The 25,488-nt window shown below is 45.6% G+C and overlaps 1 protein-coding gene across 1 annotated transcript in view; it reads right to left on the bottom strand.

Moving 5' to 3' along the window:
- Positions 1 to 25,488, bottom strand: part of RBM20 (RNA binding motif protein 20) — a 202,872-nt gene that overhangs the window by 61,375 nt on the left and 116,009 nt on the right. Inside the window, exons 2-3 of the mRNA XM_068548533.1 lie at positions 2,382 to 3,468; positions 923 to 984 (exon numbers count right to left, since the gene is read on the bottom strand). Of these exons, the coding sequence (XP_068404634.1) occupies positions 923 to 984; positions 2,382 to 3,468 (1,149 nt within the window). The remainder of the gene's footprint in view (positions 1 to 922; positions 985 to 2,381; positions 3,469 to 25,488) is intronic.

Here is a 25,488-nt window from a genome sequence, read left to right as displayed (position 1 = left end):
GTTGTTGCCTGTGTCAGAAATTCCTTCCTTTTGAAGGCTGAATAATATTCCACTGTAAACACAGACCACATGTGTTTATCTGTTTATCTGGCCTGGACATTTGAGTTGCTTCTACCTTTTGGTTGCTGTAAATAAGGAAGGGAGGCCTTTTGGGTGAGCTCATTTCAAAACACTTAACCCCGTCCTCTGTTCTACATCCCTGGGCCCAGGCTCCTCTCTTCTGTGTGGATATCTGGAACCCCCTCCTCACTGGTCTCCCCGAGTCTGCCTTTGCCCCCACCACCTATTCTCAGCATGGCAGCCAGGGTCCCAGTCAGTGAAGCCAGAGCACATTCCTTCTCTGCTCAGCCCTCCAGGGCTCCAGTCCCATTCAAATCAAAAGTGAAAGTCCTCTCCACAAGCCCGAGTGCTCAGGATGGGGCCCCACTACTTCCCGGGCTCCTCCCCCCAGGTACTCCGCACTGCTCACACTGATGCTGCCTGAGCATCCTTGGACCACGCCAGGGCCCTCAAACTTGCTGTTCCTTCTGCTGGGACTGCATGTTCCCCCAGACGGCCACGGCTCATTCCATGCCCTCCTGGGGTGTCCTCAGTAAGGCCTTCCCACCACCAGCCCCTCTGAGTGCGCGCGCGCGCACACACACACACACACACACACACACACACACACTTCCTGCCCCTGCCCTGATGCCGTTTTCTGCTTAGCGTTTACCACCAGAGATGCTATAGAGTTCACTAGTTTATCATCTGACACCGCCCCCACCCCCACCCCACCATTAAGTGTAAAGCTCCTTGAGAACAGGGATTTGCTTGTTTTGTCCTCTGCTCTTTCCCCAGCAAGAACAAAGCAAGGCACACAGTAAGTGCTCAGTGAATGTTCGCTGAGTGCATGCATGAACCTGTCCTCCTGGACAGCACTTACTTTTCAGAGAAGAGCAGGCATTTCTGAGCATGTAGTTTCCCTTTTACATGCAGCTCCCAGTCCTAGGCCAGAAGGAAAGAAAAATGACCGAAGGAGAACTGAGCCCCCGGGAAGGCAGTGGACGAGTACAGGCTTCCTCCTAAAGGCAGGGAGCGCAGAGTGCCCAGATGCTGGACCAGCCCTGCTGATGCCTCTCCCTCCCCTGCTCCCCTCCCATCCAGGCTCCTCCCCCGTTCCTGCCTCCCGAACCAGCCGTCGTCATCATCATCATCATCATCGGCCTCCACCTGCACATCCCATGCCTATCTTGGACAGGAGCCCAGATTCACAAGTCCGATTTCCTCTTCCCCTTTCAGGGGGCCCCTGGTCCCACCACACCTCCGATGTACTCCCATATGAGAATCTGGCAGGTGGACTCCCAGGGTGTTGCAAAGCCTTAGAAAAGACTATGAGAGACAAAGTCCTCCATCACCTCCCACGTTAGCCGGCCCCCTCCTGAGACAGGAGGTGAGAGGGTATGGCCCACCCAAGTGACAGGGATGCGTTTGCATGACATAACCCAAGCAGAGGTGAATGACACACTGTGGTGTGTTGCCTGCTAAACAAGGATTACTGTGCTCTGCAGACAAGATGAGAGAAAAGAGGCCGTACAGCTCAGTGATAAGAGGCACAGGCTCTGGGAGGGTCAGACCCACGTTCGAATCTCCACTCCACCACTTTCCGGCTATGGGGCCCTGGACAAGTCATTTCATCTCTCTGGGCCTCAGTTTTTGCATCTGCAAAATGAGTATAATAATAGTATCTACCTTGGAGAGTTACCGCTGACACAGAGAAAGGGTTTAATATATGCTAACTGCAATTATTATTGCTTTGGAATATTTCACTGCATCATCAATACATCTCGGGGGAAAATTTATACTACCATGGACTTTTGTTTCCAGGGGCCCAAAGCACTTTACAACCACTGAAAAGGTGTAATAAGGCTCCACCTCCATTTTGCAGATGCAGAAGCTGAGGCCCCTCTATAGTAATTTGCCTAGGTCCCACCTGAGAATTACTCCCTTGCCCCACTCAAAATTCTGCTAACACTTTCCCCCTTTTGTACTCAGTACAGTATACATTCTCAAGGAATGTAGACAAGGAGGCAGAGGCTAATTCCTGAGTCCCTTTCCCATAACCCAAGTGGGGTCACTTGATCCTCCACTCACCCTCATCTCTCACCTATAACCATGGGTAAGAATCTCTTACTTGCCTTAAAGCAAGGAACTGGCCCTGATACATTTCTGAAATTCCTTCTGGTTCTAATACCTAGGCTTTTCGTCAAGGGTACCGATGGCAAAATTCTGTTACCCAGTCCCCAAATGTCATAGTTCCTGGCCAGTGAGCAGCAAGGGTTGGGCTGTGGTGGCGAGCCCACAAGGCTCCAGCTGTGGCTCCCAGCCGGTCCTGGATGACTCACCTTCAAATCAAACACCTTCTTGTCGCAGATGCTACAGACGTGGGGCAGGTGGAGGGGGGCCACACCGTGAAAGTCATTCAGCTCGTGCGCCTGCAAGGGCCGCACGGACAGCGTCGCCTTCTCCTCCGTGGCCCGCCGCCAGGCTCCGCTGAAACCCTGTTTGCTGTTGTTGAGCCGACCCCCGAAGGAAGGAGGGGTCCTGTCTGGGGTGGGTTCCTCGGGGTCATACAGCTCATAGGGCTGGCTGGGGGCTGGAGGCCACACGTTGGGGACTGCTGTAAGATCGGGCTTGCTTTGGCCAGAGAATCCATGGGGGTTCTCCCACTGGCTGTTTGGACCCTGCAGCAGCGGACCTACCTCGCCTTTCAAGCCCCCGGCCGGCTCAGCCGCAAATCCACCTGCCACCTGAGATCCTTGGGCGTTGGGTCCGTAGAAGTCCTTGGGAAAGGCGGCTTGGCCATCTTGCCCCGAGTGGCTGTAGTGTCCTTCATAGGTCACGCTGCCTGAGGTAGAGGCCGAGGCTGGCAGGAAACTGGGCTGACCATCAGTTTCAGAGCCATATGCCTGGCCTGAGTTGGCTTTGCCATACTCATAGAATCCCGCTGCAGCAGGGGCGGGCGCAGTCTTGCCAATGCCCAAGATGACTGCTGGCTGGGGAGGGGTCTGAGGCATGACCCCGCTGAAAGGGTGCATCACGATGGCATTGGGGGGCTGGCTGGGAAGGCTCACAGAGGGCCCTGGGCCTCGTGTCTGGCCCGGGGGCGAGAAGGCAATTGCATTAGAGGGAAACCGGGCACTGGGCAAGGTTGCTGCGTGTTGGGGCACCCCGGTGTGGCCATGGGGGGAGCTGATCATGGACGGATGCCTCAACTGGTTGAAGAGAGGCTGGGACATGGCCACTTTGGAGAGGACTTGGTTCAGCACCGTGGCGGCCGCGGTGTTGTTGGTGACGGCGGTCTGTGCCAGCTTTAGCCGGTGGAGGGTGAGCTGAGCTTGCAGCTGAGCCAGCTGGAGGCTCGCGGGCGAAGGAAGCAGCGGGTTTGGGTTACTGACTGAGAACGGGGTCTTGTCCAGGAGCTTGGCGGCACTGCAGGGAGACAAAGGTCTAGATGCACAGCTGCTTTCCACCCAGGGGGACAACAGGCTGTTTGTTTGCTCATCTGTGGTCGCCCCTCCCATATAAACAAGACCCTCCCACACAGGCCCCACATATAATCGAGTCTGCAAAAACCTATGCTCATACACATCAATTAAACAATTATTTTAAAACTCCAACAGAAAAATTCTTATTTAGCATAATGTTCAATCTCACTGGTAATCAAAGAGATACCAGTTAAACCATTAGAAACAAATATCTGCCTAGCAAAGTAGCAAATATATATATATATATATATATATATATATATATATATATATATATATATATATATATAACTATATAACCATATATATATCTCACAGCACTCAGTGCTGGTGAGATAAAGCAGAATGGATACGACATCAATGATAGTCTAAACTCATGCAACTTTGTCCAAAGGTAGTCTGGCGACATGCATTCATTACAGCCATACTCTTTGACCCAATAATTCAATTCTGTAAATCTATCCTAAGAAAATGAGCTAAAATGCAGACAAAACTTGATACCCAAAGATGTTTAATGATACTACATTATTTAAGAGTCCAACATTGAAAGTTACAAATAACTGATAACAGTAGGGAAGGGAGTTTTAAAGTGAGTAAATTATAATACATTTATAGAATGAAATGTTCAGTAACCATTCACTACTGGTGCATAAATTCCTATTGTATTATGTAATATTTAAGACATTCAAAAAAGTGTTCCCATCACCAAGCTTAAGACAGAAAACATTCCACCACACTAAGTCCTCCTTGGGTATCTGCTCTCCCCATCCTCATCCCACACTCACCCTTGCCAGTGATAGGCTCCATTTTGAATTTGGTAAGGTCATCGTTTACAAAGAAAAAAAAAATTAGTGACATGAGAAAAATCCATATACTCTAATGTTAAATGAAAAAAGTGGTCTTCAAAATTGCACACAGAATGAATTGTGTGTGTATATTTGTGCCGAACACATTTTCATCCTTGTCCTCATTTCACATCCAAAAGCAACAAGAATCATGTGCCCTTCAGTTCACTCTCAAACCCAACTAGCATAGGAAACAATCACAAAATTACAAGTGAAGAACCTGAATTTGAGATCATAGGCAGTGGTGGGCTCTCACAGAATCTTATTTCGGGGGTGTTCTGTCTGACGCGTGCCTTTCACGTGACCCCTGTTGGTTGGTTACGCTGTTTTCTAGACCAAAAATCAGGACCCGTGGACTGGAAAGGGAACAGACTTTCCCAGAAAATCTGGGATACGTGGTTACCATTGTCAGGCCTCTTTTGTAAGACCCTATATTTCCTGGTCTTAAAGTCCCCTTCCGAGGAGTGGGTGCAATCAGGAAATGTGTTCGGGATGTTGATAAACCGGAATTCTCAGGACATTTTAATGGGAAGAATGGGACCGTGCAATTGAGATTGGGATTGCCATGGACAGCCCAGGCTGCACGTTCAGCATGTCTACAGCAGCATGTGATAGAAACTGCAAAGCTGGGACACTTTAGACAAGGTGTCCACTGTCACATGCTCTGTACCACCGTACAAGTCTGATGATAATGAAACAAAGGAGAAGGGCCAGAGGCAGGGACACGCGAGGGAAAAAAGGGAGGTGTGTGGCATGTCACTCCTCTCCCACTATTGGGTTGGCGCTTTGCATTGGTCCGAGAGAATGAGGGGAGGCGGGTGGGGGAGGCAGGTGAGTGGGAGAGATTCTCACATTTACTGCGACACTGTGTGACCAGTGCTTTGCCTATGTTATCTCATGGGATCTCGCCCTTAGTCCTATGGGCTATGGGTAACTTCACTCCAATTTTGCAGGGCAAGAACCTAAAGCTCAGAGACATTAGGTGATCTACTTAACAAATACCCATTGTTGGTGAGTACAGACCAGGGAGTCAAACCCCAGCCAAGCTTTGCAAAGAAGAGAAGGGGCGCAAGTGGTTAAGTACACAGCTCCTCAGCCCTCTTTGAGTACTTCTTCATGGGCTGCTTCAATGTTTTGCCTGAAGTGAGTTCTCAGAACATTAGGCACACCCACATTCAAATTCAAGTACAAAACACATTTCGCAGCCAGACAAAAACGACTTTGTCTTACTCTTTCTCATTCTATGAGAGATCAAGAATTTGCTGTAAGTCATTAAAGAGACAGGACCTTCACCCAGCCAGCAGCCCTGCTGTGCTCCAAGGACAGAAGAGGATGGCTGCATTTTAAGATACTGGAGGGTTGGTTAAAGGTGGTGACAGACCCTTTCTCCTCTGGGTAGTTGTGCTGGTTGCAGCCAAGCCTTGGTGGCCCCAGTGTGGCCCGGGCACAAATCGCGGCAGCAGCAGAGTTGCGGAGGTGTTAACTGTCCACGCAGGCAAGAATATGAAAGACAAAGGGGGATGGTCTAGAGTCTGGTGATAGATTTCTACTTGTGTAGTATTAAGTAGCTGAGCTTTGGAGGAGCAATTAAGCTTAACTCAAAACCCTGCCCACACAGGGCCAACCCTTCCTACCAGGGCTGTCGGCAACGCGGCCTGTCCTTGCTAACAAGGCAATAATGAGGTGCCAACTTGGTTTCCATGAGAGAGTAAGACAAGGTTGGTTCTGTTTTTCCCAGAGAAGTAAACTGTATTTTCTAAAACTGTGTTCTGGGCTGGAGGGAGCTCTTGCTGGAGATTCCCCTTTGCCTCTGAAAGGACACGCAAGAAAGAGCTGTCTTTCCAACTAGGAGAGCCAACCTCGCTGGGTATTTGTAGGTCAGCCACGGGAAACGAGTGCTTTTCTGAGGACAGTCCAGGTTACAGAAGTTTACTCATTCACATGCAGCATGAATTAAGAAGACTGGCTAGATTTTCTTCCCAACTTCCGCTTTGCCTAGCAAATTCCTATTGTCCCTAACTTGAATCAACCTTGAATGGAAGTGACTTCACATGAATCATCAGAGTTAGATAACTTTTTGAACCAAAGACGCTTAGATAAAAAAGAAAAGACACTATCCTACTTTTAAAAAGCGTTAAAATTCTTAGCCTATCAGCATTAATAACTTAAAATTCAGGTGCATATAACAATCATACTTCTGAGCCAAAAATTGGGGCATGTGGTCTGACACCCTAAAGGACAGAACGGAGGTCACCCTCCTGTCTTCCTTGGTTTTTCACTGTCACATCACTGCCTTATATTGAAAATAACTGCTTATGTGCCTCTCTCCCTCCACTAAACGTAAGCTCCACCAGGGCAGGGAGCACGTCTTGGAGATTCTCGCGTTTTCCGGGCACACTGCCTTGCACTTGGTGGGTACTTGGTAACCGCCACGAACAGAATGAAGAAGACAATGGATGCATTATAGGAAGGAGAATCTAAATATATGTAGAAAGCAAATGGATTTTGCTGTTGTATACAGCTTAAACTTCACTCAGGTACAGAGTCACCGGCCTAGGGAGCTGTCTACAATTCCCCATTCCAAAGCAAGAGTTCCAATACTCTCACTCCCTGTCCAAATCTAGGTTTTGAAATCAAATGGATAATCCCTGTGGTAGGCTGAATAATGAACACACACCCCCCAAAAAACATCTCTACATCCTGATCCCCAGAACCTGTGAATCTTACCTAAAATGGTAAAGGGGACTGTGCAGATGTGATTAAATTAAGGATCTTGAGATGGAGAGATTATCCTGGATTATCTGAGTTGACCCAATGTAATCACAAGAGTCCTTATAAAACAGAGGCAGGGGGATCAGAGTCAGAGAGAGAAGATATAAGGATGCAAGCAGAGTCAGAGAGGAGAAAAGATGCTATGCTGCTGGCTTGGAAGATGGGGGGAGGGGCCATGAGCCAAGGAAATGCAAGTGGTCTCTAGAAACTGGAAAAGGCAAGGAAACAAAATTTCCCCTAGAGTCTCCAGAAGGAACCAAGCCTTGCTGACACCTTGACTTTGGCCCTGTGAGACTGATTTTGGACTTCTGATCCCCAGAATTATAAGAAATTTAAATTTTAAATTTAACTGTAAATTACTAAATTTGTGGTAACATGTTACAGAAGCAATAGGAAACTAATAAAATCCACCAAGAAAATTAGATGCAAAAGAGGCTTCCACTCAGAGAGGCAGCAGTGGGTGTGGGGACATTGGCTGAATCTTTCTGGTATGAACTCTTGCCCCCAGAGATCCTGGGGAGCACAGACCATCTGACCCAGGATCTGAACACCCTCTGGGAACTTAGCCAAGAGCCAGAAAAACCCAGAGGTCTCTTCCTTTTCCGAGTCATATTTCTCTAAGCAGCTGGAGCAATGGCACCCTGGGAAAGCTTAGAATTACAGACCCTTAGGGATCAACTCATCCACCCCTCTCATTAACAAAGAAAGTGACTCGCCCAAAGGCACACAGTTGGGTGGCAGTAAAACCTTAATGAAAATCCAGAGCTTTCAAACCAGCTTCTAGTGCCTGACAGAATAGCCTTGCCTCCAAAAGCCTTAAGTTCCAGAACTTATCTATTTCATCACCAAATTATCATCTCCACCCGTATTTCCCTGTGGTCCTCCCCTCTGTTCAGTGATATGCTGACTACCTTCCATATGCAAGGCACTTGCTGAGCACTGGGGAGATGCAGAGATACAGGCCCTTTCTGGAACCCCTGTCAGCTCCAGAAGTGAGAGCAGGGATGCCCCCTTGTCTGGGGAACAGGTGGGGGGCACGGTTCTGTGCACCTGCCACATCCTCTCTTCTTCTAGGTCTTGTGCAGCAGCTCTGTTTGCAGTCATATGGTCAAACCTCATCTCTGGGCAGGAGGGAGTGCAGCCCAGCCAGGCACATGACCTGGGCATCCGGCACAGAGCTAGAATACCTACCACACAACCCCACAGAGGGCTGGTCCACATTCGCAGAAGAAACAGCACAGCCACTCTGATTCACCCAGGCCTCCACGAGGCTCACTTCCCCCAGGGCTGAGGCTTCAGTTTCCTTTCCTGAGCCGTTAATTGTAACAAAGAATTCACAGTGCAAAAAAAAAAAAGAATTCACAGTGCGTAATTACATTAAAAACTTTGGTTCCCTGCTCACTTAGAAAGTTGTTTTTTTTTGTTTGTTTGTTTGTTTTTTGGTTTTGTTTTTCAATTAAAGCAGAATTTCTCTCAAGAGTTTTAGAAATAAAATACAACATAAAGGAGAACGAGTTGCCTTTATAATACTGGGAGATTTACGAGCTCCAGATGAAAACTGTTCTAATGGTTTAATCCCATAGTGTCAAAAGGATGTGTGACATATTGCACCCCCTGGGACAGCCAACATCTGTCTCTAACTCTCACTCTTTGTCCCAAAGCTCTTTCACATTTTATTCTGAGTCCCCAGCAGGATGTCATGATGGATTAGTATTTGGGTACAAGTAAGGCACTGCCCTTCTTCAGTTTGAGTCGGGGTGCTGGAAATTCAGCAAGATTTTTGTGACATAATCCATCCTGTTCCGAAAGGAAGGGAGGGTACCCACGACACAGACAGGGGCCGCGGGGCCTCTGCTCTGAAACAGACTCCAGCAAAGGGGCCAAAGGGGCTTCACGAGTTTGATTCAGCCCACAGGGACTGAGCATCTATTATGTGCCAGGCAAAGTTGCTAGAGATGTAAAAAGAGAAATCTTCCCGAAACCACAGGGGAGACAGGACAACACAGAGAGGATGAATGTTCCGAGGTAAGCACAAAACAGCAAGGTACACGAGGAAGTGGTTCAAGCCTCAGACATTTCAGAGAAATGTAACGAGCAAAAGAAAAGGCCAACTCAAGGGCCGTCCCTGAACTCTGAACAAAAACTTACAAACATTCTGGGTTTATTAATCAACCTACAGATGCAAAGATGCATCAGCTGTTGGTGAAAGGCAGCTATAGGGTGAGTTGTGGTCAGAGACCCAGCTTCCGTCTGCCTGTTACTGGTAGTATGATGGGGGAAAGTCGCTTAATTTTTCCAACCCTTAGAATTTTCTCATCTATACAACAAGAATAGTAATGTCCACCCAATGTGACCCAGTCCCGGCCAGTCAGAGCCCCTGGCCACAGTGACTGGCTCAGGAATGGACACTCCTGGATACTGCTGGAGCTGTCAAGAGAGAGACACTTGTCTTCTTGTCAGGCCACGGCCAGGTTGCTAAACTGGCAGAATTTAAGCCACCACTTAAGGATGCCTGAGAATAAAGCCCACCCCAAGACACTAGCCTGGAGACAGGGGCACAGGCCACACTCCTGAATGTCTGCACAGGGATGCCTCATGCTGGCTTCCCCTGGATCTGCTTGGACTTTTCTTTCCATGAACCAGTGCATTTCCTTTATGTGCTTAGTAAAAATAACAATGTAAAAAGAAAGCCAACCTACTTGAACCACCTGCATGGAATTCAGACGGTTCCCTCCATGGCCTCACGTTGACTCAAGAGCTCCCTGTCACGCCCCAGCTCCTTCTGCAGAGCAGACTGACCATACGAACCCAGCGGCTGGAGGTGAGGGGTTACTCAGGGGACGCTCGGGCAGGCACTCTGGTGTATCTGCTGACCAGAGAGACCTGCTTCCTGGAGGTTTGGGAAACAGAATGCTCCTCCATCCTCGGTGGACTAAGACCCCGTACCGTGGGCACGAGGCCACGTATGAATAGGGTGCCAGGGGAGAGGCCCCGCAAGGGTGTGGGCTGCACAACTTTCTACAGGTTTGGAGATCCGGCTCTGGCCACACAGGTGCTCCTGTGCGAGGGGACATAATGCCTCGGCCCTCACCTGGGAGCAGTTTCTAAGCCACGCCTTTCATTCCTCAGCACCTAACAAGCCATTTTTTGTTGTACTAAGAACTGGCTTTATTATGCAAGGCATTCATTTATCCCCCAGGAGGAAAAGTTCTTTATTACAGATATGATGGTTCTCTGGTCTTCTTTCACTTGGAGGAGAGGTGAGTGTACATATTGGGCTGTGGGCTGCCCTGTACGAACCAGGATAGGAAATCAGGCATCCTGGGTTCCAGTCTTAACTCAGCGCTTGTCAACTGAGTCACAGTGGACAACAGACCTTACCTCTCTGAGCCTCCGTGTCCTCATCTATTAAAAGAGAAGTCACAGTCTTTCCTCATTTACATTATGAGGGTTGATGCGGGATTCACTAAGGAGTTGTCAGAACGTTCTGGAAACTGTGCTGTACAGACGTAAGGATGTGGCACTGGCCGAAGATTACTAGAAAAAGAACATCTTCTGTGTGATCACAGCACACTCACCCCTTTCAGAAAACATTCCTCTACAGAGGAAGTGATATTTGTCACTAACGTCCTTGGAGATAATCTCATTGCCACTAGGATTCAGAGTAGAAAGAGGTAAAATCGATTCAGCCATATTAATGGAATACCAACCATACCGATGTGATTGAGCTCTGCATCACACATGGGGGGGGGGGGGGGCGGGGATGGGAAGGGGCATTGCCCAGAGGCTAAGGGCACAGGTTTCAGAGTTTGTATCAACCTGGGTATGAATTCTAGTTTGCCACATATCAGCTGGCGACTGTGGGCAAATACTTATTCTCTCTCAGCCTCAGTCCTCATTATTAAAGCAAAGACGGTTATATCTGAGCTATAACCTAAGCTATAGGTTTGTTCTGAGAGTTAAATGACAGGGTAGGCATAAACTGTTCCACACAGCTCCTACACACAGTAAGCAGTCGCTAAACCAATGCAGCAGCGAGCGGCACTACTACTAGACTTCTTACCACTATCGTTACCATCACTATTACTATCATCACCGTCATCGTGGTCATCATCAGGGCAAAGGGCAGGTGAGCTCTGCCAAGGCAGAGAGACGAATCTTCCTTAGAGACAGGTAGAGATGGATGACAGAGAACACAGAGAGATGTAAACACAGAGAGAAAGGAAGCAAAAAAAAAATAAGAGTGGGCATGTGCTGGGAGAGGAGGGAGCAGGAGTGGGGACTGGCACTTGGGGGGAACACAGAGCGTCATCACCGCTGCTTGGTGAACTGGGTAGGTAGTCAACAGTAGATCTAAAGGCCATGGAATAACACAAGGACGCAGCTGAAGTTCAGTGGTATGAATGTGTGTGGACTCACAGCAAGCTTTTCCCTGCCATCCAGAAGCAGAAGCCAAGAACCGCAGCTCAGAGCATGGTGGCACCTACCCCAACAGGACCGGTCACATTTTCAGTAAGCACCATAACTTCCAAGATAAACAATCAGGAATTTAAATTCACTTCCAGTTCAACACAGTCCCCTTTCCAGGCCAAGCAATGAATATGCCATTTCTTCTCACGTGGTAAGATACAAAATACAATCCGGACGAGAGAGCTCATGACCAGGCAAGAGAGTGTTTTCCAGGTTTGTTCACACTTTACGGAGCAACCAAATCAGATCAAGTGCAATGGTCAGGGTCAGGGTCAGGCCTTTGCTGGGTCCTGCCCTTCCATTGCCTCCTCGGAGCTGAACCTCAAATCATAAATTATCAACTCGCTGTAACACTCTTAGAAGCTAGGTCAGGATATGAACCCCAGGCAACATCCCTAAGTGTCAGGTTACAAAGATGACAATGATGATACCACAGTAATATTGGGGCTGAAGTTTAAACTGTAGCTAATTATCACAAATGTTAAGAGCAAGAAGAGATCTCAGAGACTATTTAGTTTAACACACTCATTCTACAGAGGAAAAAAGGGAAGCCCGAAAAAGTTGCCATAATACGTGAATCAACCCAATCACACAGCTAGATAGAGGAGGGCTGGGACTGAGAGCCAGTCCTCATCCTCGTTCCTCGGGGCTCATGCAGCCACTAGGGTGTACCATCCCCATCAGCATGCACCAGGTGAGTCTTCTTTGTGGGAGAAGAGTGAGATCACACACTTTTTTGACAGTGCTGTCTTCCTGGTAACAAGAGAGCTCCTGGATTATCACTTGAGAGGCCTCTGTGACTAATTTTTGAGATGACTGGGTTCATGCTGGCATTACCCCGTGTTTTGGTTTTAGCCTGACATTATCATATGATTCATATCACCATGATACCTCTTGGAATGATTCATAACAGCAATGATAATCCTATCATCTCTCTTTTGTTTCATATTTTTTAGTTGGACCATTAGTGTTTTCACCTCATTAGCTATCTGACCTCTAGGACAACCATATGGGTAGGTAAATCAAATATGAACATTTCCAGTTTATATTAAGAAGACTGAGTGAGACCAAGAAAGGTCAGATGAATCACCAAAGGGCATCCAGCAAATAAGGGACTAGGCTGGGACTTCAATGAGGGTCTCTTTATCATAAGGCCAGTTTTCTATCCTCGGTTTCCACATTCATTAAAGGGAGCTTCTAAAACCACATTCCTGTACCTACTTCCTTGGGTGCAGTTTTTTTGCTTGGGGGGGAGTTGTTTGTTTAAAGGTACTAAATATAAAGCTATTTCCTTTATTTTGTGTTTTTTCTCCCAATTTATCATTTTCCAGCTTTATGAGTACATAATTAACATATAACATTGTATAAGTTTAAGGTATACATGTAATGATTTGATACATGTATATACTGCAAAATGATCACCACAATAAGTTTAATTAACACATCTCGGATGTGATGTTAAATAACACATTTGATATCAAATCACCAGCCCTTTGGTCCATTGCACTCTGTACCACTTTAATCAGTCAGAATAAGATTCTAGGAACCTGGGGGACGTGCAGTCACAAAGGGGCAGCTAGTGATTTTATAACTGACAAGAGAGGGCCTGCCTTTCCTGCCGGAGTTATTAGAAGTGCTCAAAATGTGCAAAAGAGACCTGATAATGCAGCAACTGCAGAGAAAAGAATACACATCCTGCTAGTGTCATAACAGGAAAAGACTTAAAGCAGAGCATTAATGTCAACTTAACCACCAAGAGCCAGATACTAGCTTTGTTTTTTCTTTTCCTTCCTTCTGTACCGATTTTCTTTCTTTAAAATATCCTTTATTTTATAAAACGATGGTATTGTAGGTGGTAATTTATTTTTCATATTCATATTTGTTTTGTTTTGAATTATAAAACTACAAAAATCTAAAGAATATAACAAATACTTATTAATTAATTGCTCATCACTCCAAATTAACAAATGTTACCATTATGGGCATTTTGGGCCCAATGTTTTTTATCAAAAAAATAAAATGATACAGATAAAGCTGACATCCCCTTTGAGGCACTGCCTAATTCCACCTTCATCTCACCAATAACATCTACATATGTGTGTATATCTATTTATCTATATATCTGTCAGTTTACCCATCTATATATAGAAAAATTATAAAAGTAAGAGACTTTTTCTGTACCTGCATGAGCTCATAAAACAGCGTGCAAGACTGGTTTCAACATTTCCCTTAAAGAAACAAATGCATATTCTTCCAAGTTTCTTTTCACACACTGAAGATTGAAAGCAGTGTGGTGAAGTGAAGAAATTGGCGAGCTAGAACTCAGAAGACCCAGGCCAGGTCCCACAGCCACCATTTACTCCCAGTGGGATTACATGTCAGTCAACTTCCCTTTTTTTGTAACATGAGAAAGCTGGATGAAAGGATCTCCAAGGCCTCTTCCACCTTTGAAATCTGATGACTCTAAGGTTTAACTTCCTCATCTGTCAAACGGAGATAATAATGTCCACCCTGCTAGCTGTTACAAAGATCAAATATAACGTACAGGTGTTCTGCAAAGCACAGTGATGATAATAATAACAGTTGAATAATACTGAATTATTATTATTATTATTACTCACAAATTGAGCTATTTTTAAGCTCCCGGGAATGCTTTTAAAGAAACTATTGTATACTGTAATTGTTATATATATCTTGGTTCAGATAGATGTGCTGCAGTCCAGCCAGCATGAAATAATTTAATTTCTTCTAACCCTCCTTTCTTGGGCAGGCAGTTCTACACAAGGAGAGGCTCTCAACTCTGTCCATGAAGACTAAGTGAATGAAATACCAAAAGAGCCTCGCCATAAGACACTCTCCTCCACGAAGCATGCCACAGACAGAACCAGCTTTCACAGTAAAATGCAGCTCAGAGCCATTCGGGACTGGAGTTGGTTTGCCTGAGACACAATTCTTCAGGAAATTCACGCAGATTTTCACTCATTTTGTGCAGGCTGAAATCAAGGGGGGTGATTTCACTTCCAGGGGTTAGGAGAGATCTTTCTGTTTTCTCAGTGACATAAGATACGGTGACCTCTCAACCCACAAACTTTTCTAGGGAACATCAGGGTCTTTTGAGACGGAAAAAGAAGCTGTTTGAAATGTATATTTAAGGGAATTCCTTGGTGGTCCAGTGTATAGGACTTGGTGCTTTCACTGCAGCACTTTCACTGCTGTGGTTCAAGTGCAATCCCTGATTGGGAACTAAGACCCCGCAAGCCGTGGGCGTGGCCAAAAAAAAGTTGAAATGTATATTTTAAAACTGCTATATAAGTTCTCTATGAAGCCAAATGTTAATGCTTATAAAAGCAAATGAAATATTTAGGGGTTTATAGGCCACTACAGCCCCAGGGAAGAACAATGGGCACACGAACACCTTTGCAATAAACTGCTCCCTCCAGCTGGACAACCTCCCCACTACTCCCCCTCACCTGGGTAACTACCATCCTTCAGCATGCAGCTTAGATGGCACCTCCTCCAGGCAGCCTCCTCTGACTCCTGCCCCCATCTAGTGTGTGCTCGTGCCCCTTCGGTGAGCCCCCATAATGCCCCGCTGTTCTGCTAAGCCTCAGTTACACTCTAACCCCTACCACCCTCGCTACTAATTGTCTACTCCGTCACTCATCTGATGTCCTCACACCCCACGGTCATTTTGAAGGCAGAAACTACATGGACATTTCACGTCACAGTGCCTGGCACACAGTACGTGTGTGGAGCCAATAAACACATCTATACATGTACGCACCTGCTCCGTGTGTGTGAGTGTGTGTGGAGATAATAGCTGTGTATCACATTCTCAATTTGTTTTCCTAGCTAAACGTGCCATGTGTACGCTGCTAAAAGGCTTTGAAGATGAAGCTCTGTGGAGAATGTAGATTAGACTCCGTCTTTGAACACTGTCAAAATTATGTAAATACCACCAACCACATCAAGGATAAAATTCTAAAATATTCAACAAACAGACTTGTTGCCACATTTTTCCTTTTAACTAAATCTGAAGAAAATGCAATTTCAGTGTGTGATCTGAGGAGATATGTGCCTAATCTACATGATTCTGAAATGAAACACATGTTCCAGGAATGGTCCCTATGTTTTCTAAACTTTATTTTCAGTAGTTTATACCACTGAGATTTTTCTGGTAAATGTACAAGGATGATTATAAGACTCAAGCCAATTTTAAATCAAAATAAAAATTCAGATTAATTTTAAAAGAATTTAAATTCTCACTCAATAAAACTGGTCTTTTCCTAGAGTTGCCTGATTATTACCTGGACATATTCATCAATGTGATTTAAGCCAAATACTAGGAGTCCATATGAAACTGAAGAGGCAGTGTCGGGTATTTGGGGAGGAGGCCAGGAGAGACACTACTTTGGTTGTAAGTAGACCCCCTTCTTAGACAGGCTCTGCCACCAATAATCGTACATCTTACTGCAGTCAATTTACCCTGCAGACCTTAGTTTTCTCATCTGTGAAACGGGAGGGTCAGGTGAGATAACATTTAAGGTTCCTTTATGCCTTGTGATTTCAGGATGGTGGGTGTTTTCCTAAAGCTTTTATTTATGGACACATGGAAAAGCAAGGATGATCTGGCCACAGTGTAGAGACAGATTTCAGCCTGAGAGATCTGAGTTTCTAGCCTCTGTTGCTCCTCTAGTCCTGGGTGACTTCAGAGGCACTTAATCTCCACTTAGATCTGTCTGTGAAATAACAAGGTGAAACCAGAGCAGTGATTTTCGAGTGTTGAAAATCAGAACATCAGGAAAATCAGGGGCATCAGGAAAGTTTCAAAACACAGATGCTGAGCTCACCCCAGTCTCTATCTTAGGAGGTCTGGGTTGGGACCTGAGAATTTGCATTTCTAACAAGTCCAGGTGATACTGATGCTGCACTTTGAGAACCACTGAACTAGACCATCTTGAACCAATCTTCCAACTCTAAGAATCTATGGTGAGTTATAAGGAATTTAGTAACACCTGTATTTTTTAGGAGCCACCTCTATCTACTAGTCGTGCAGTACCCCAGGAAGGGGCTTCCTTTTTCATGCAAAGGAAATATGTGATTATTCTTATACCTACCTTCCTTTAAGAGACTCAGCCAACATGTTCAACAACATTTGGCCTCCTGGAATCAAAACACTCAAGGTTCACAAACCTCAGGTAATTTAGTTGGTAGATTGATTGGCTCAGTGTCATGTTATCTTTGTTGAATAGGAAGAAAACATACCTCCATTTACACTGAGTTCACTAACACAGAGAACAGAAGAATCAGACCCCAGAATGTCAAAAGTTCTTTAGTCAAGCAACATCATCATGAGAAAGTCCACCTTCCAACTCACCTTAGGCTTAAAAAAAAAAAAGTCTTCGATAAAATCATCTATATCACTAGATTTCAATGGCACTGCAATTACTTGAGGTGTTTTTTAATGTACTGATGCTTGGGTCCCATTTCCGGAGATTCCTTTTCACCCTAGGCATTGGAATTTTTAATAGCTCCCCGGGAGACGTATTGTGAAACGAAGTCTGAGATTCACCAATTTCTAAAGGAATAGAATCAATCTGTTCTTCATTACTCTGATCCCCACAAGCCATTTTTGTCACTACAAACAGCATGACCATTTGTCTTAAATTATACTTAAGAATAAACACTGAAATTTTTATATGCCCACAAAGGGTCACAAACATGGTGGGCAATCAGTCAATATTTCTTAGCTATACTGAAGCGTCTTTCACACAGTTCAAAGAATATTTTTTGTGGCAAGACTGCCCCAGAGTACATATACAGTTTCTGCTGTAGGAAGCCGGGTGAGGTTTGCTGGGGGATGACTGTTGCCTTCTAAATTATAAGCACCTTGAAGATATCGTCCACATCCTAAAATCGTTCCAATTCCTGAGTGTCTGTCTGGCTCAGAGCCGGGCAAATTAGAGGCACTGAACAAATACTTATTCAACTCACTTGAATTTACGACTGTCTCTAGGCCTATGGGAACAGAGACCTTGGCAGAATATGCTAAGTGATTCATTGTGGAATATGAGGTATATGTTTCGGTGCGTGTGCTGGGAATGTGCCCTGTTTAATTCTTTTAAATTCCTTAGAGTAAATGAGAATATTACGGTTGGGACTTTTTAAAACACCATATAACTATTTATTTGAGAAAGCAGATGGAAGTTTCTGGTGCCTTAAGAAACATACCTTTATGACTACAGCCAACAAAACACAGGTGCCACCCAAGGCAGAGAAAATTCTATGTAGGTGACTTCTGACTTTTGCCTCTGTTTTGCAAAGCGGTGGTCGTATGAAAGGTACTGTGGAGAGGAAACAAAAAGCAGCAACAGAGGAGCAGGCCCATCTCGGTTACACGTGCACATGCCCTTGTAGGTATTTTCTCAAATCGCCACAAATTAAACCTGTGGTTCGGATCCAAGCAGATTGAGAACTGCCTTGGCTGACGCAGAAAAGAATGGTTAAAACCCGATGGCTGGCTTTTCACTCAAAACTGCTCTCCAGCCCTTTCCCCTGTTACCCCCATTGCTAATTAGGGGCAGCCGAGGCTTGACATGTACACAGTTGTCTATAGTGAAATTGATTATTATATTACTATGGAAAATAAGGAAGTCATTTTGTTCAAAATATCAAATTCCACAAAATCATATGTGGCAGCTGTTAGTGTATGCATGTGGGGGAGGGGTGAGTGTGTGAAAGTATTAACCTCTCCCCTTCAGTTTTCTGACATCTTGGCAAAAATGTGCAAAAAAGAAAGAAAGGAAAAAAAAAAAAAAGATTCCAACACATGTAAGGCAGAAACCAATGGCAAAGCTACATATGGATTTTTTTAACGTTAAAAAAATTCCCATGGTGTAAGATACATCATACGCACCATTTTACGAGAGTGTGGATTTACTTTGACACGCTTGCAAGCAGAGAACCAGTATTCCTTTCCCGAATGTGTCAAAGCGACTTTTAATTGCATCAGATAAAGAAACGAGGTGAGTCATGTTTGGTTGTGCTTGAGCCTGCTAACAGATCATCACATCCATGTCCAAATATGTCCCCTGAACCTCATGACAGAAGTTTATATACCTGCTTGTTTGCTTGCTTGGGGACTATTAAAATAGTTGTGTTTTGAAATGTAATTTACTTAAAGATACCTAAAGTTGCTGAAATGCATATCACGGCTCCTTCAGAGGTGCTCAGAAGCAACTTTCATGCATTCTTTTCTGGCAAAATATCCCTGCTCATGAATCCTAACACAGCACTCCCCTCCGGTTCATGAGTCTGACGCTACACTCAACAGATACGAGACATTTCAAATGCCTTAAGGTTCATTTTCCATCATAGACAAATTCCAGCAATTAACACAAAACACCTCAACCTTAGGAAACCCCCATTATTCATAAGGTTTCAGGATTTCGAAAATGTCCCCTTACATTCCCTCCGATCTGGTGATAATGCGATCCGGGGTTAATGCAATCTGTTTTCCCGTAGCCATGCGACTTTTCTTTATAAAAGAGTTTAGTAACCAGCATAAGAAAAGCATCTACACTTCCTTCATATTGGGATCGCTGATTTCACCGGGGTCATGAGGAGAAGTTTTAGGTCACATGTTACCCTGCTGCTGTGAATCATTTATTGCAACTTTTTTAAACAGGAGGGGGTGGGGATACAGACAAATAGCATACTCATGCACAAACGCTTAGCGCCAAGAACATGGTCAGAAGTGCTGCCCGGACTAAAGAATTAAACAAAACAAAACAAAACAAAAAACAAAAAACCCCACCAAACCCTTGATTTCCTGCTTGGGCTGGGGAAAGGTAGGATGATGTCATGCAACCTTACCTTTTCGAAAAAGATCAGGGCTCCTGGCATGGAGCGCTCACCTGAGGCCACTGAAGCCGGGAATCATTTTGGGTGTCGCGCATGTGCCTCCCTAGAAAATTCCAATGACATTCTACCAGCTTTCCGCATGCCAGTCATGACAAGCGTCCACTTAGACTCTCCCTCCCGAGTCTGGGAAGGGGCAGAGGAGGGGGAATATGAGGGAGGGAGCCAGCGAAAGAGAAACAGCGGTCCCAGGCACCGCGCACCCGGCTGGAAGGGCAGTCACATGCCGCCAGGAGCCATTCCTGCTGCATTACACATGCTGAGTGTAAATGGCAAACAATATCAGTCAATGTTTATGCCACATGTTCTCAGCCTCTTCACATATCAACACCCAGGCCAGCTCTATGCAGACAGGACTCCTGAGACCGCTTCTGAAGGAGGGAGTCTGGTGCTAACCATGAGTCCATCTTTAATAAAACTCCAAAGCCTTCAGTCCTGGTTTACTTTCCTATTTTTTGTGGGTGGTGGTGGTGATGGTGGTTTGTCTGTTTGTTTGTTTGCTTGCTTGTTTTTGACTCTAGGTTTTCACGTGTGACGATTTAGTCCTGAAGGTCCCCAAAAGGACCCCATAAGGACCCTTAGCGATGTAGCCACCTCAGACAGCACGGTCACACTGACTCCCTACCCACAAAACTCCTGAACAGCTGGCCCCTCTTTTTTAAATTTTTGTGGAACAGGAGGAGATGGAGTGAGGTGACCCACCGTTTCACCTTCCCAAGTAGTAACTGCCACACTTTTCAGCAGGAAAAACTGGCTGTCTTCTGCTCTAAGCAGGGGCCCTTAATTGGGGGAGAATTTCCCCCAGGGTATGCTGCAGACGTTTTGTTTCAGAATTGGGGGCGCTACTGGTGTCTACTGGGCAGAGGCCAGTGGTGCTGCTAAAACCCTAAACGCTCAGGACAGATCCATAAGCAAGGATTACCAGCCCAAGATGTCAATAGTGCTGCAGCTGAGAAAACATCCTACAGCTAAGTACTTCTAAAAGTCTTGCAAAAAATATGACACCAAAAAAAAAAAAAAAAAAAGGAAGGAAGAAGGAAAGAAAGAAAGAAAGGAAGAGAAGAAAACAAAGCCAAGAAGCCCCTCTCTGTGAGGCACTGACTGAAGGTCATGGGTCCCGTGATGGGCTTGGCCTGACTTAACGGTTTAATTACTTAGGAACTTGCTCACTTTTCTCTCCCGGAGCCATCATTCTCCTGCCACTTTTCTTCCTCTTTTCTTTCCAAATCTCACACTATAATACTTAATCAAACCATCTAAACCTTCACATGATTTTCTAAGTCAAAAGCTGCTGTCTGCAGGTACCTCACTGCCAGGTTACACAGAGCAGCCATGGCCCCTCTGTGCCCTGTCTGGACCATCTGATGTTCATCTGTGATGGCCACAATCCAGTATAACACCCTCTCAAAACTATTCAGGAGGGTACACTTTCTACAGGGTAAAACCTCCCCAAAAGAGCTTAGAAAGGACTAGAGGTTAAAGCTCACGGCATTCTCCTATTTGACTGAGACTCCTTGGGTGGGGGGGCGGGGAGGCGGGGATGGTCACCAGCGTCGGGGAGGCTCCCCTCCTTTAAGGACTCAGCATGTGACGTTCCTGCAGCCACTGAGAAGCCTGTCTGAACAGACGGCTCCCAGCTGCCCACCAAAAGCCAGTCCACTGCCCACTTGCCCACTGAGCTCCTGGAGAGCCCGAGGGCTCTTTCTTCCTAATTTAGTCACAGCCCACAGGCTGCCCCAGGCACCCTGGCTCTCTGCCGCTCACTAAGTCACAGACACCTAAAAGTGCCAGTCCCAGATCCTGACCCACGGGATCCAGCCAACCTGGCCACAGCGGCACTTCTGCTCAGGTCTTGGGCCCCTCCCATGATCTACTAGGTCTCCCCAAGGCACGAGGCTAGGCTCCAACCAACCATTGCACATTCTGCCCTTCCTCTGTCTCTGTCTCATTTCATTATACTTGAGAATAAGAGTTTACTAAAAGGCACTCCACCACACACATCTCCCGAAACCCGTATCTAAGCCTCTGCCCTCGCTTGTCCCGAAGGAGAAGCAGTGGTGTGTGGTGGTGAAGAACGCAAGTCCTGGAGCCAGACAGCGCAGGCGGCCACAGGAAATGGGACGAGGACTGTGCCTGCCTCCAGGATTATGGAAGAAGGTGTGTGTCCAACAGCCCAGGGCCCGGTGCGAGCGGCGCCGGCTGAGGATGTGCAATCGTGAGCTCCACGGCGTGACACACTGATGGTGAACTTAACTATTAAGGAAAAAAGTGCCCGATACAGGGCCTGGAATGCAATTCCCAGGAGAAGAAAAGTCAGTCCTTAGAATGAGCCCCTGTGATTGTGCAGTCCTAGCTCTTACCCAGAGGTTAGGACACAAACCCTGGCCCCACTTGGAAATGAAGAGGCACAAACTGACCATCACAAACTGAAATGTAGTAAGCATATGTTGAGCACCTACTGTATACCAGCACTGTGCCAAGCAAGGAGGGAAGGGGGGACAAGAGGTAATACTGAGGGTGGATATGCAAGGCATTACACTACCCACACATTCTCTTGATCTTCACAAGTCTTAAAAGATCAAGATCACTATCCCCACTTTATAGATGAGAATACTGAGGCTGCAAGCGACTGGGTAACTTACCCGAAGTCCCAAAGTCAGTATGCGGTGTTTTGAAAAAGGTCTGCTTGATTCTAAAGGCCTTGTCCTTCCACTAAAACACCTTCCGGTGTGCAAGGTGAGTTGTAAGTGCGAATAATAGAGTAAAATAAGATGAATGCTGCAGGTAAGGTGTGTTCCAAATGTCATAAGAGCAGGACGGGCTCATAATTTGTGGGGCCCAGTGAAAAATGAAAATACAGGATCACTGTTCAAAAATTATTAAGAATTTCAAGATGGCAGCAGAGGAGCATTAAACCTTCTAAGCAAAGGGCCCTATGTGAACCCATACCCACGAAGCCTGTCCTGAAAGGGAGGAAAGAGCTCAGAGAGGGAAGAGGAGGGGTGGGAGATCATCATCCACCCACCTTGACGGCAGCGATTCCCAGAGCACCACAGCCCAAGGCCGTTTGCTGGACATCCAAGCCTGTCCTTGTTTTCTCGGCTAATCCTTTCTCCTGCTACACAGCCAGCATTAACACAGGGGATGGGAAGGGTTCAGTGGTGGGCCTTGGGCTGGGAGAAGCAGAAGGCAAATCTGGCCCAGATGAATGCTGCTATTTATTATGAGACTATGAGTTCCTTGAGGTGACACGATGGAAGGGGATAATTTGGCCTCTACTCCTGGGGCGACGTCCCAAAGCGGGTGGTGTAGTGACCCTCAGTGGAAGGTGGGCGAGGGGTTACACACAGTAACATAACAAGAGACACACCTGACAGGGGTATACAACCCATGGGTGAGGGATGAAGGCAGTGGAAGGTTGAGAATCGAGTATAAGGAACTCTCACCTGGGAGGAGGGAAACGTGGGGTCTGCACCTGGCTTCAGTGCGTGATCTCCACCCCATTACAGAGTCCTTGTGGCTCAAAACACCCAAAGTGCCAAGCACACAGGAACTTAAGGGCATACCATGTGGCCGTGAAACGTGAAGTCTACGGTCCACTTGCTATTTAATGTTAAATTAAAGAACCAGTGCTGTCGGGAAAGCTAGACAGATGCATGTAAATCAATGAAGTTAGAACACTCCCTCACACCATACACAAAAATAAACTCAAAATGGCTGAAAGACTTAACTATAAGACAGGACACCATAAAACTCCTAGAAGAGGACCTAGGCAAAACATTCTCTGACATAAATCACAGCAATGTGTTTTTAGGTCAGTCTCCCAAGGATATAGAAATAAAAGCAAAAATAAACAAATGGGACCTAATCAAACTTATAAGCTTTTGCACAGCAAAGGAAACCATATATAGAATGAAATGACGACCTATGGACTGGGAGAAAATATTTGCAAATGATGCCACTAACAAGGGCTTAATTTCCAAAATAACAAACAGCTCATACAACTCAATAACAAAAAAACAAACAAACAACCCAATCAAAAATGGGCAGAAGACCTAAATAGACATTTCTCCAAAGAAGACATACAAATGGCCAACAGGCACGTGAAAAGATGCTCAACATGGCTAATTATCAGAGAAATACAAATAAAAACTACAATGAGGTATCACCTGACACCGATCAGAATGGCCACCATCAAAAAGTCTACAAATAGTAAGTGCTGGAGAGAGTATGGGAAAAAAGGAACCCTCCTACACTGTTGGTGGGAATGTAAATTGGTGTAACCACTATGGAAAACAGTATGGAGGTTCCTTAAAAAACTAAAAATAGAGCTACCATATGATCCTGCAATCCCACTCCTGGGCATGTATCCGGAGAAAACTCTATTCAAAAAGATACATGCACCCCAATGTTCACAGTAGCACTATTTACAAAAGTCAAGACATGGAAGCAACCTAAGTGTCCATCAACAGATGCACAGATAAAGATGAGGTACATATATGCAATGGAATACTACTCAGTCATTAAAAAAAAAGAATGAAATAATGCCATTTGCAGAAATATGGATGGACCTAGAAATTATCATATTAAGTGAAGTAAGTCAGCCAGAGAAAGACAAGACTCATATGATATCACTTATATGTGGAATCTAAAATATGATGCAAATGAACTTATTTACAAAACAAGCAGACTCACAGACGTAGAAAACAAACTTATGGTTACCAAAGCGGAAAGGGCAGAGGAGAGATATTGATAAATTAGCAGCTTGGGATTAGTAGTACAAACTACTCTATGTAAAATAGATAAACAGCAAGGTCCTACTGTAGAGCACAGGGAACTATATTAAATATCTTGTAACAACCTATAATGGAAAAGAATATGAAAAAGAATATTTATGTATAACTGAATCACTTTGCTGTACATCAGAAACTAACACATTATAGATCAACTGTACTTCAATAAAAATAAATAAATAAATTTTTTTAAAAATTAAAAAAATTAAAAGCCAGCACACAAAAGTGCATATATGTTATGGTTCCGGACATGTAAAAGGCAAAATAACCCTTAGGTGGGAAGAAAAAATATTAAAGAACACACCAAAATGTTAACAGGAGTGGCTGTGTTTAGATGGTAGAATCTCAGGTAACTGTTTCCTCCTTTCTCCTTTTGTAAATGTTCCAGTTTTTCTCTAACAAACATGCTTACTTTTCAGGGCCAAAAAGTAATTTTTTAGAGACAAATGAACTCAGCTGGGCAGATACTGCCCCATCTAACTTACAAGGACCTTCTAACGAGTTCCCGTATATTAAGTTGTCTATCACGGCCTCTCTCCTGGAGAACCAAATGCCAAAAAGTAAGGGCAAGACACCTGGAGAAGCAAGGCATCCGCATTTGTCCTCTCATGAAGGCCCAAGCGCACAATCCAGGTGCGTTTTCACACTTGGACCGGGAAGGCACTTGTACAAAGCAGCCGGAGCACGTTGCTCAGGGGTCAACAATGGGGCATTTTATGACCTCAGACTTCTCACTAGAGAGATCAAGGTTGCCAGCATCGAGACAGCTTCAATGGTACCTGCTGCAGTTCAAAGTCCGCAGCCTCTTTCCCTTTCCCACTGCTGGCTTGGGGGTGGGGAGGGGAGCTCTGAGTTCACTGCAGATGGTCAGGCAGGACCGAGGGGAAAAGGCAGGGTCACAGCTCAACCACCGGAAGCTGGCTGGGGCCCACAGCCTCAGTTCTATGTACCCGTCAGGGTGGTACTAAGTAACTGTACCTCCTTTGGGGTGTGCAAGTGCAGAGAGAGTGGTAACCAGTGGGCCTCCTCTAATCTTCAGCACACTGACCCTGGAGTGGCCACCTCATCTCTGTTTTCAGCTGAGAATCTTGCTGGAGACGAATCTCCACCCGCACTGGAGGGGCAGAGCTGGTCCCTGCCACTCCCCGCCCCCCAGCCCCCCCC

This window comes from Eschrichtius robustus, chromosome 7, assembly GCF_028021215.1.
Source record: "Eschrichtius robustus isolate mEscRob2 chromosome 7, mEscRob2.pri, whole genome shotgun sequence".
In the NCBI taxonomy this organism is placed as follows: domain Eukaryota; kingdom Metazoa; phylum Chordata; class Mammalia; order Artiodactyla; family Eschrichtiidae; genus Eschrichtius; species Eschrichtius robustus.
Note: the sequence above shows the minus strand (reverse complement) of the source record. Positions and strands in the feature narration are given on the sequence as shown.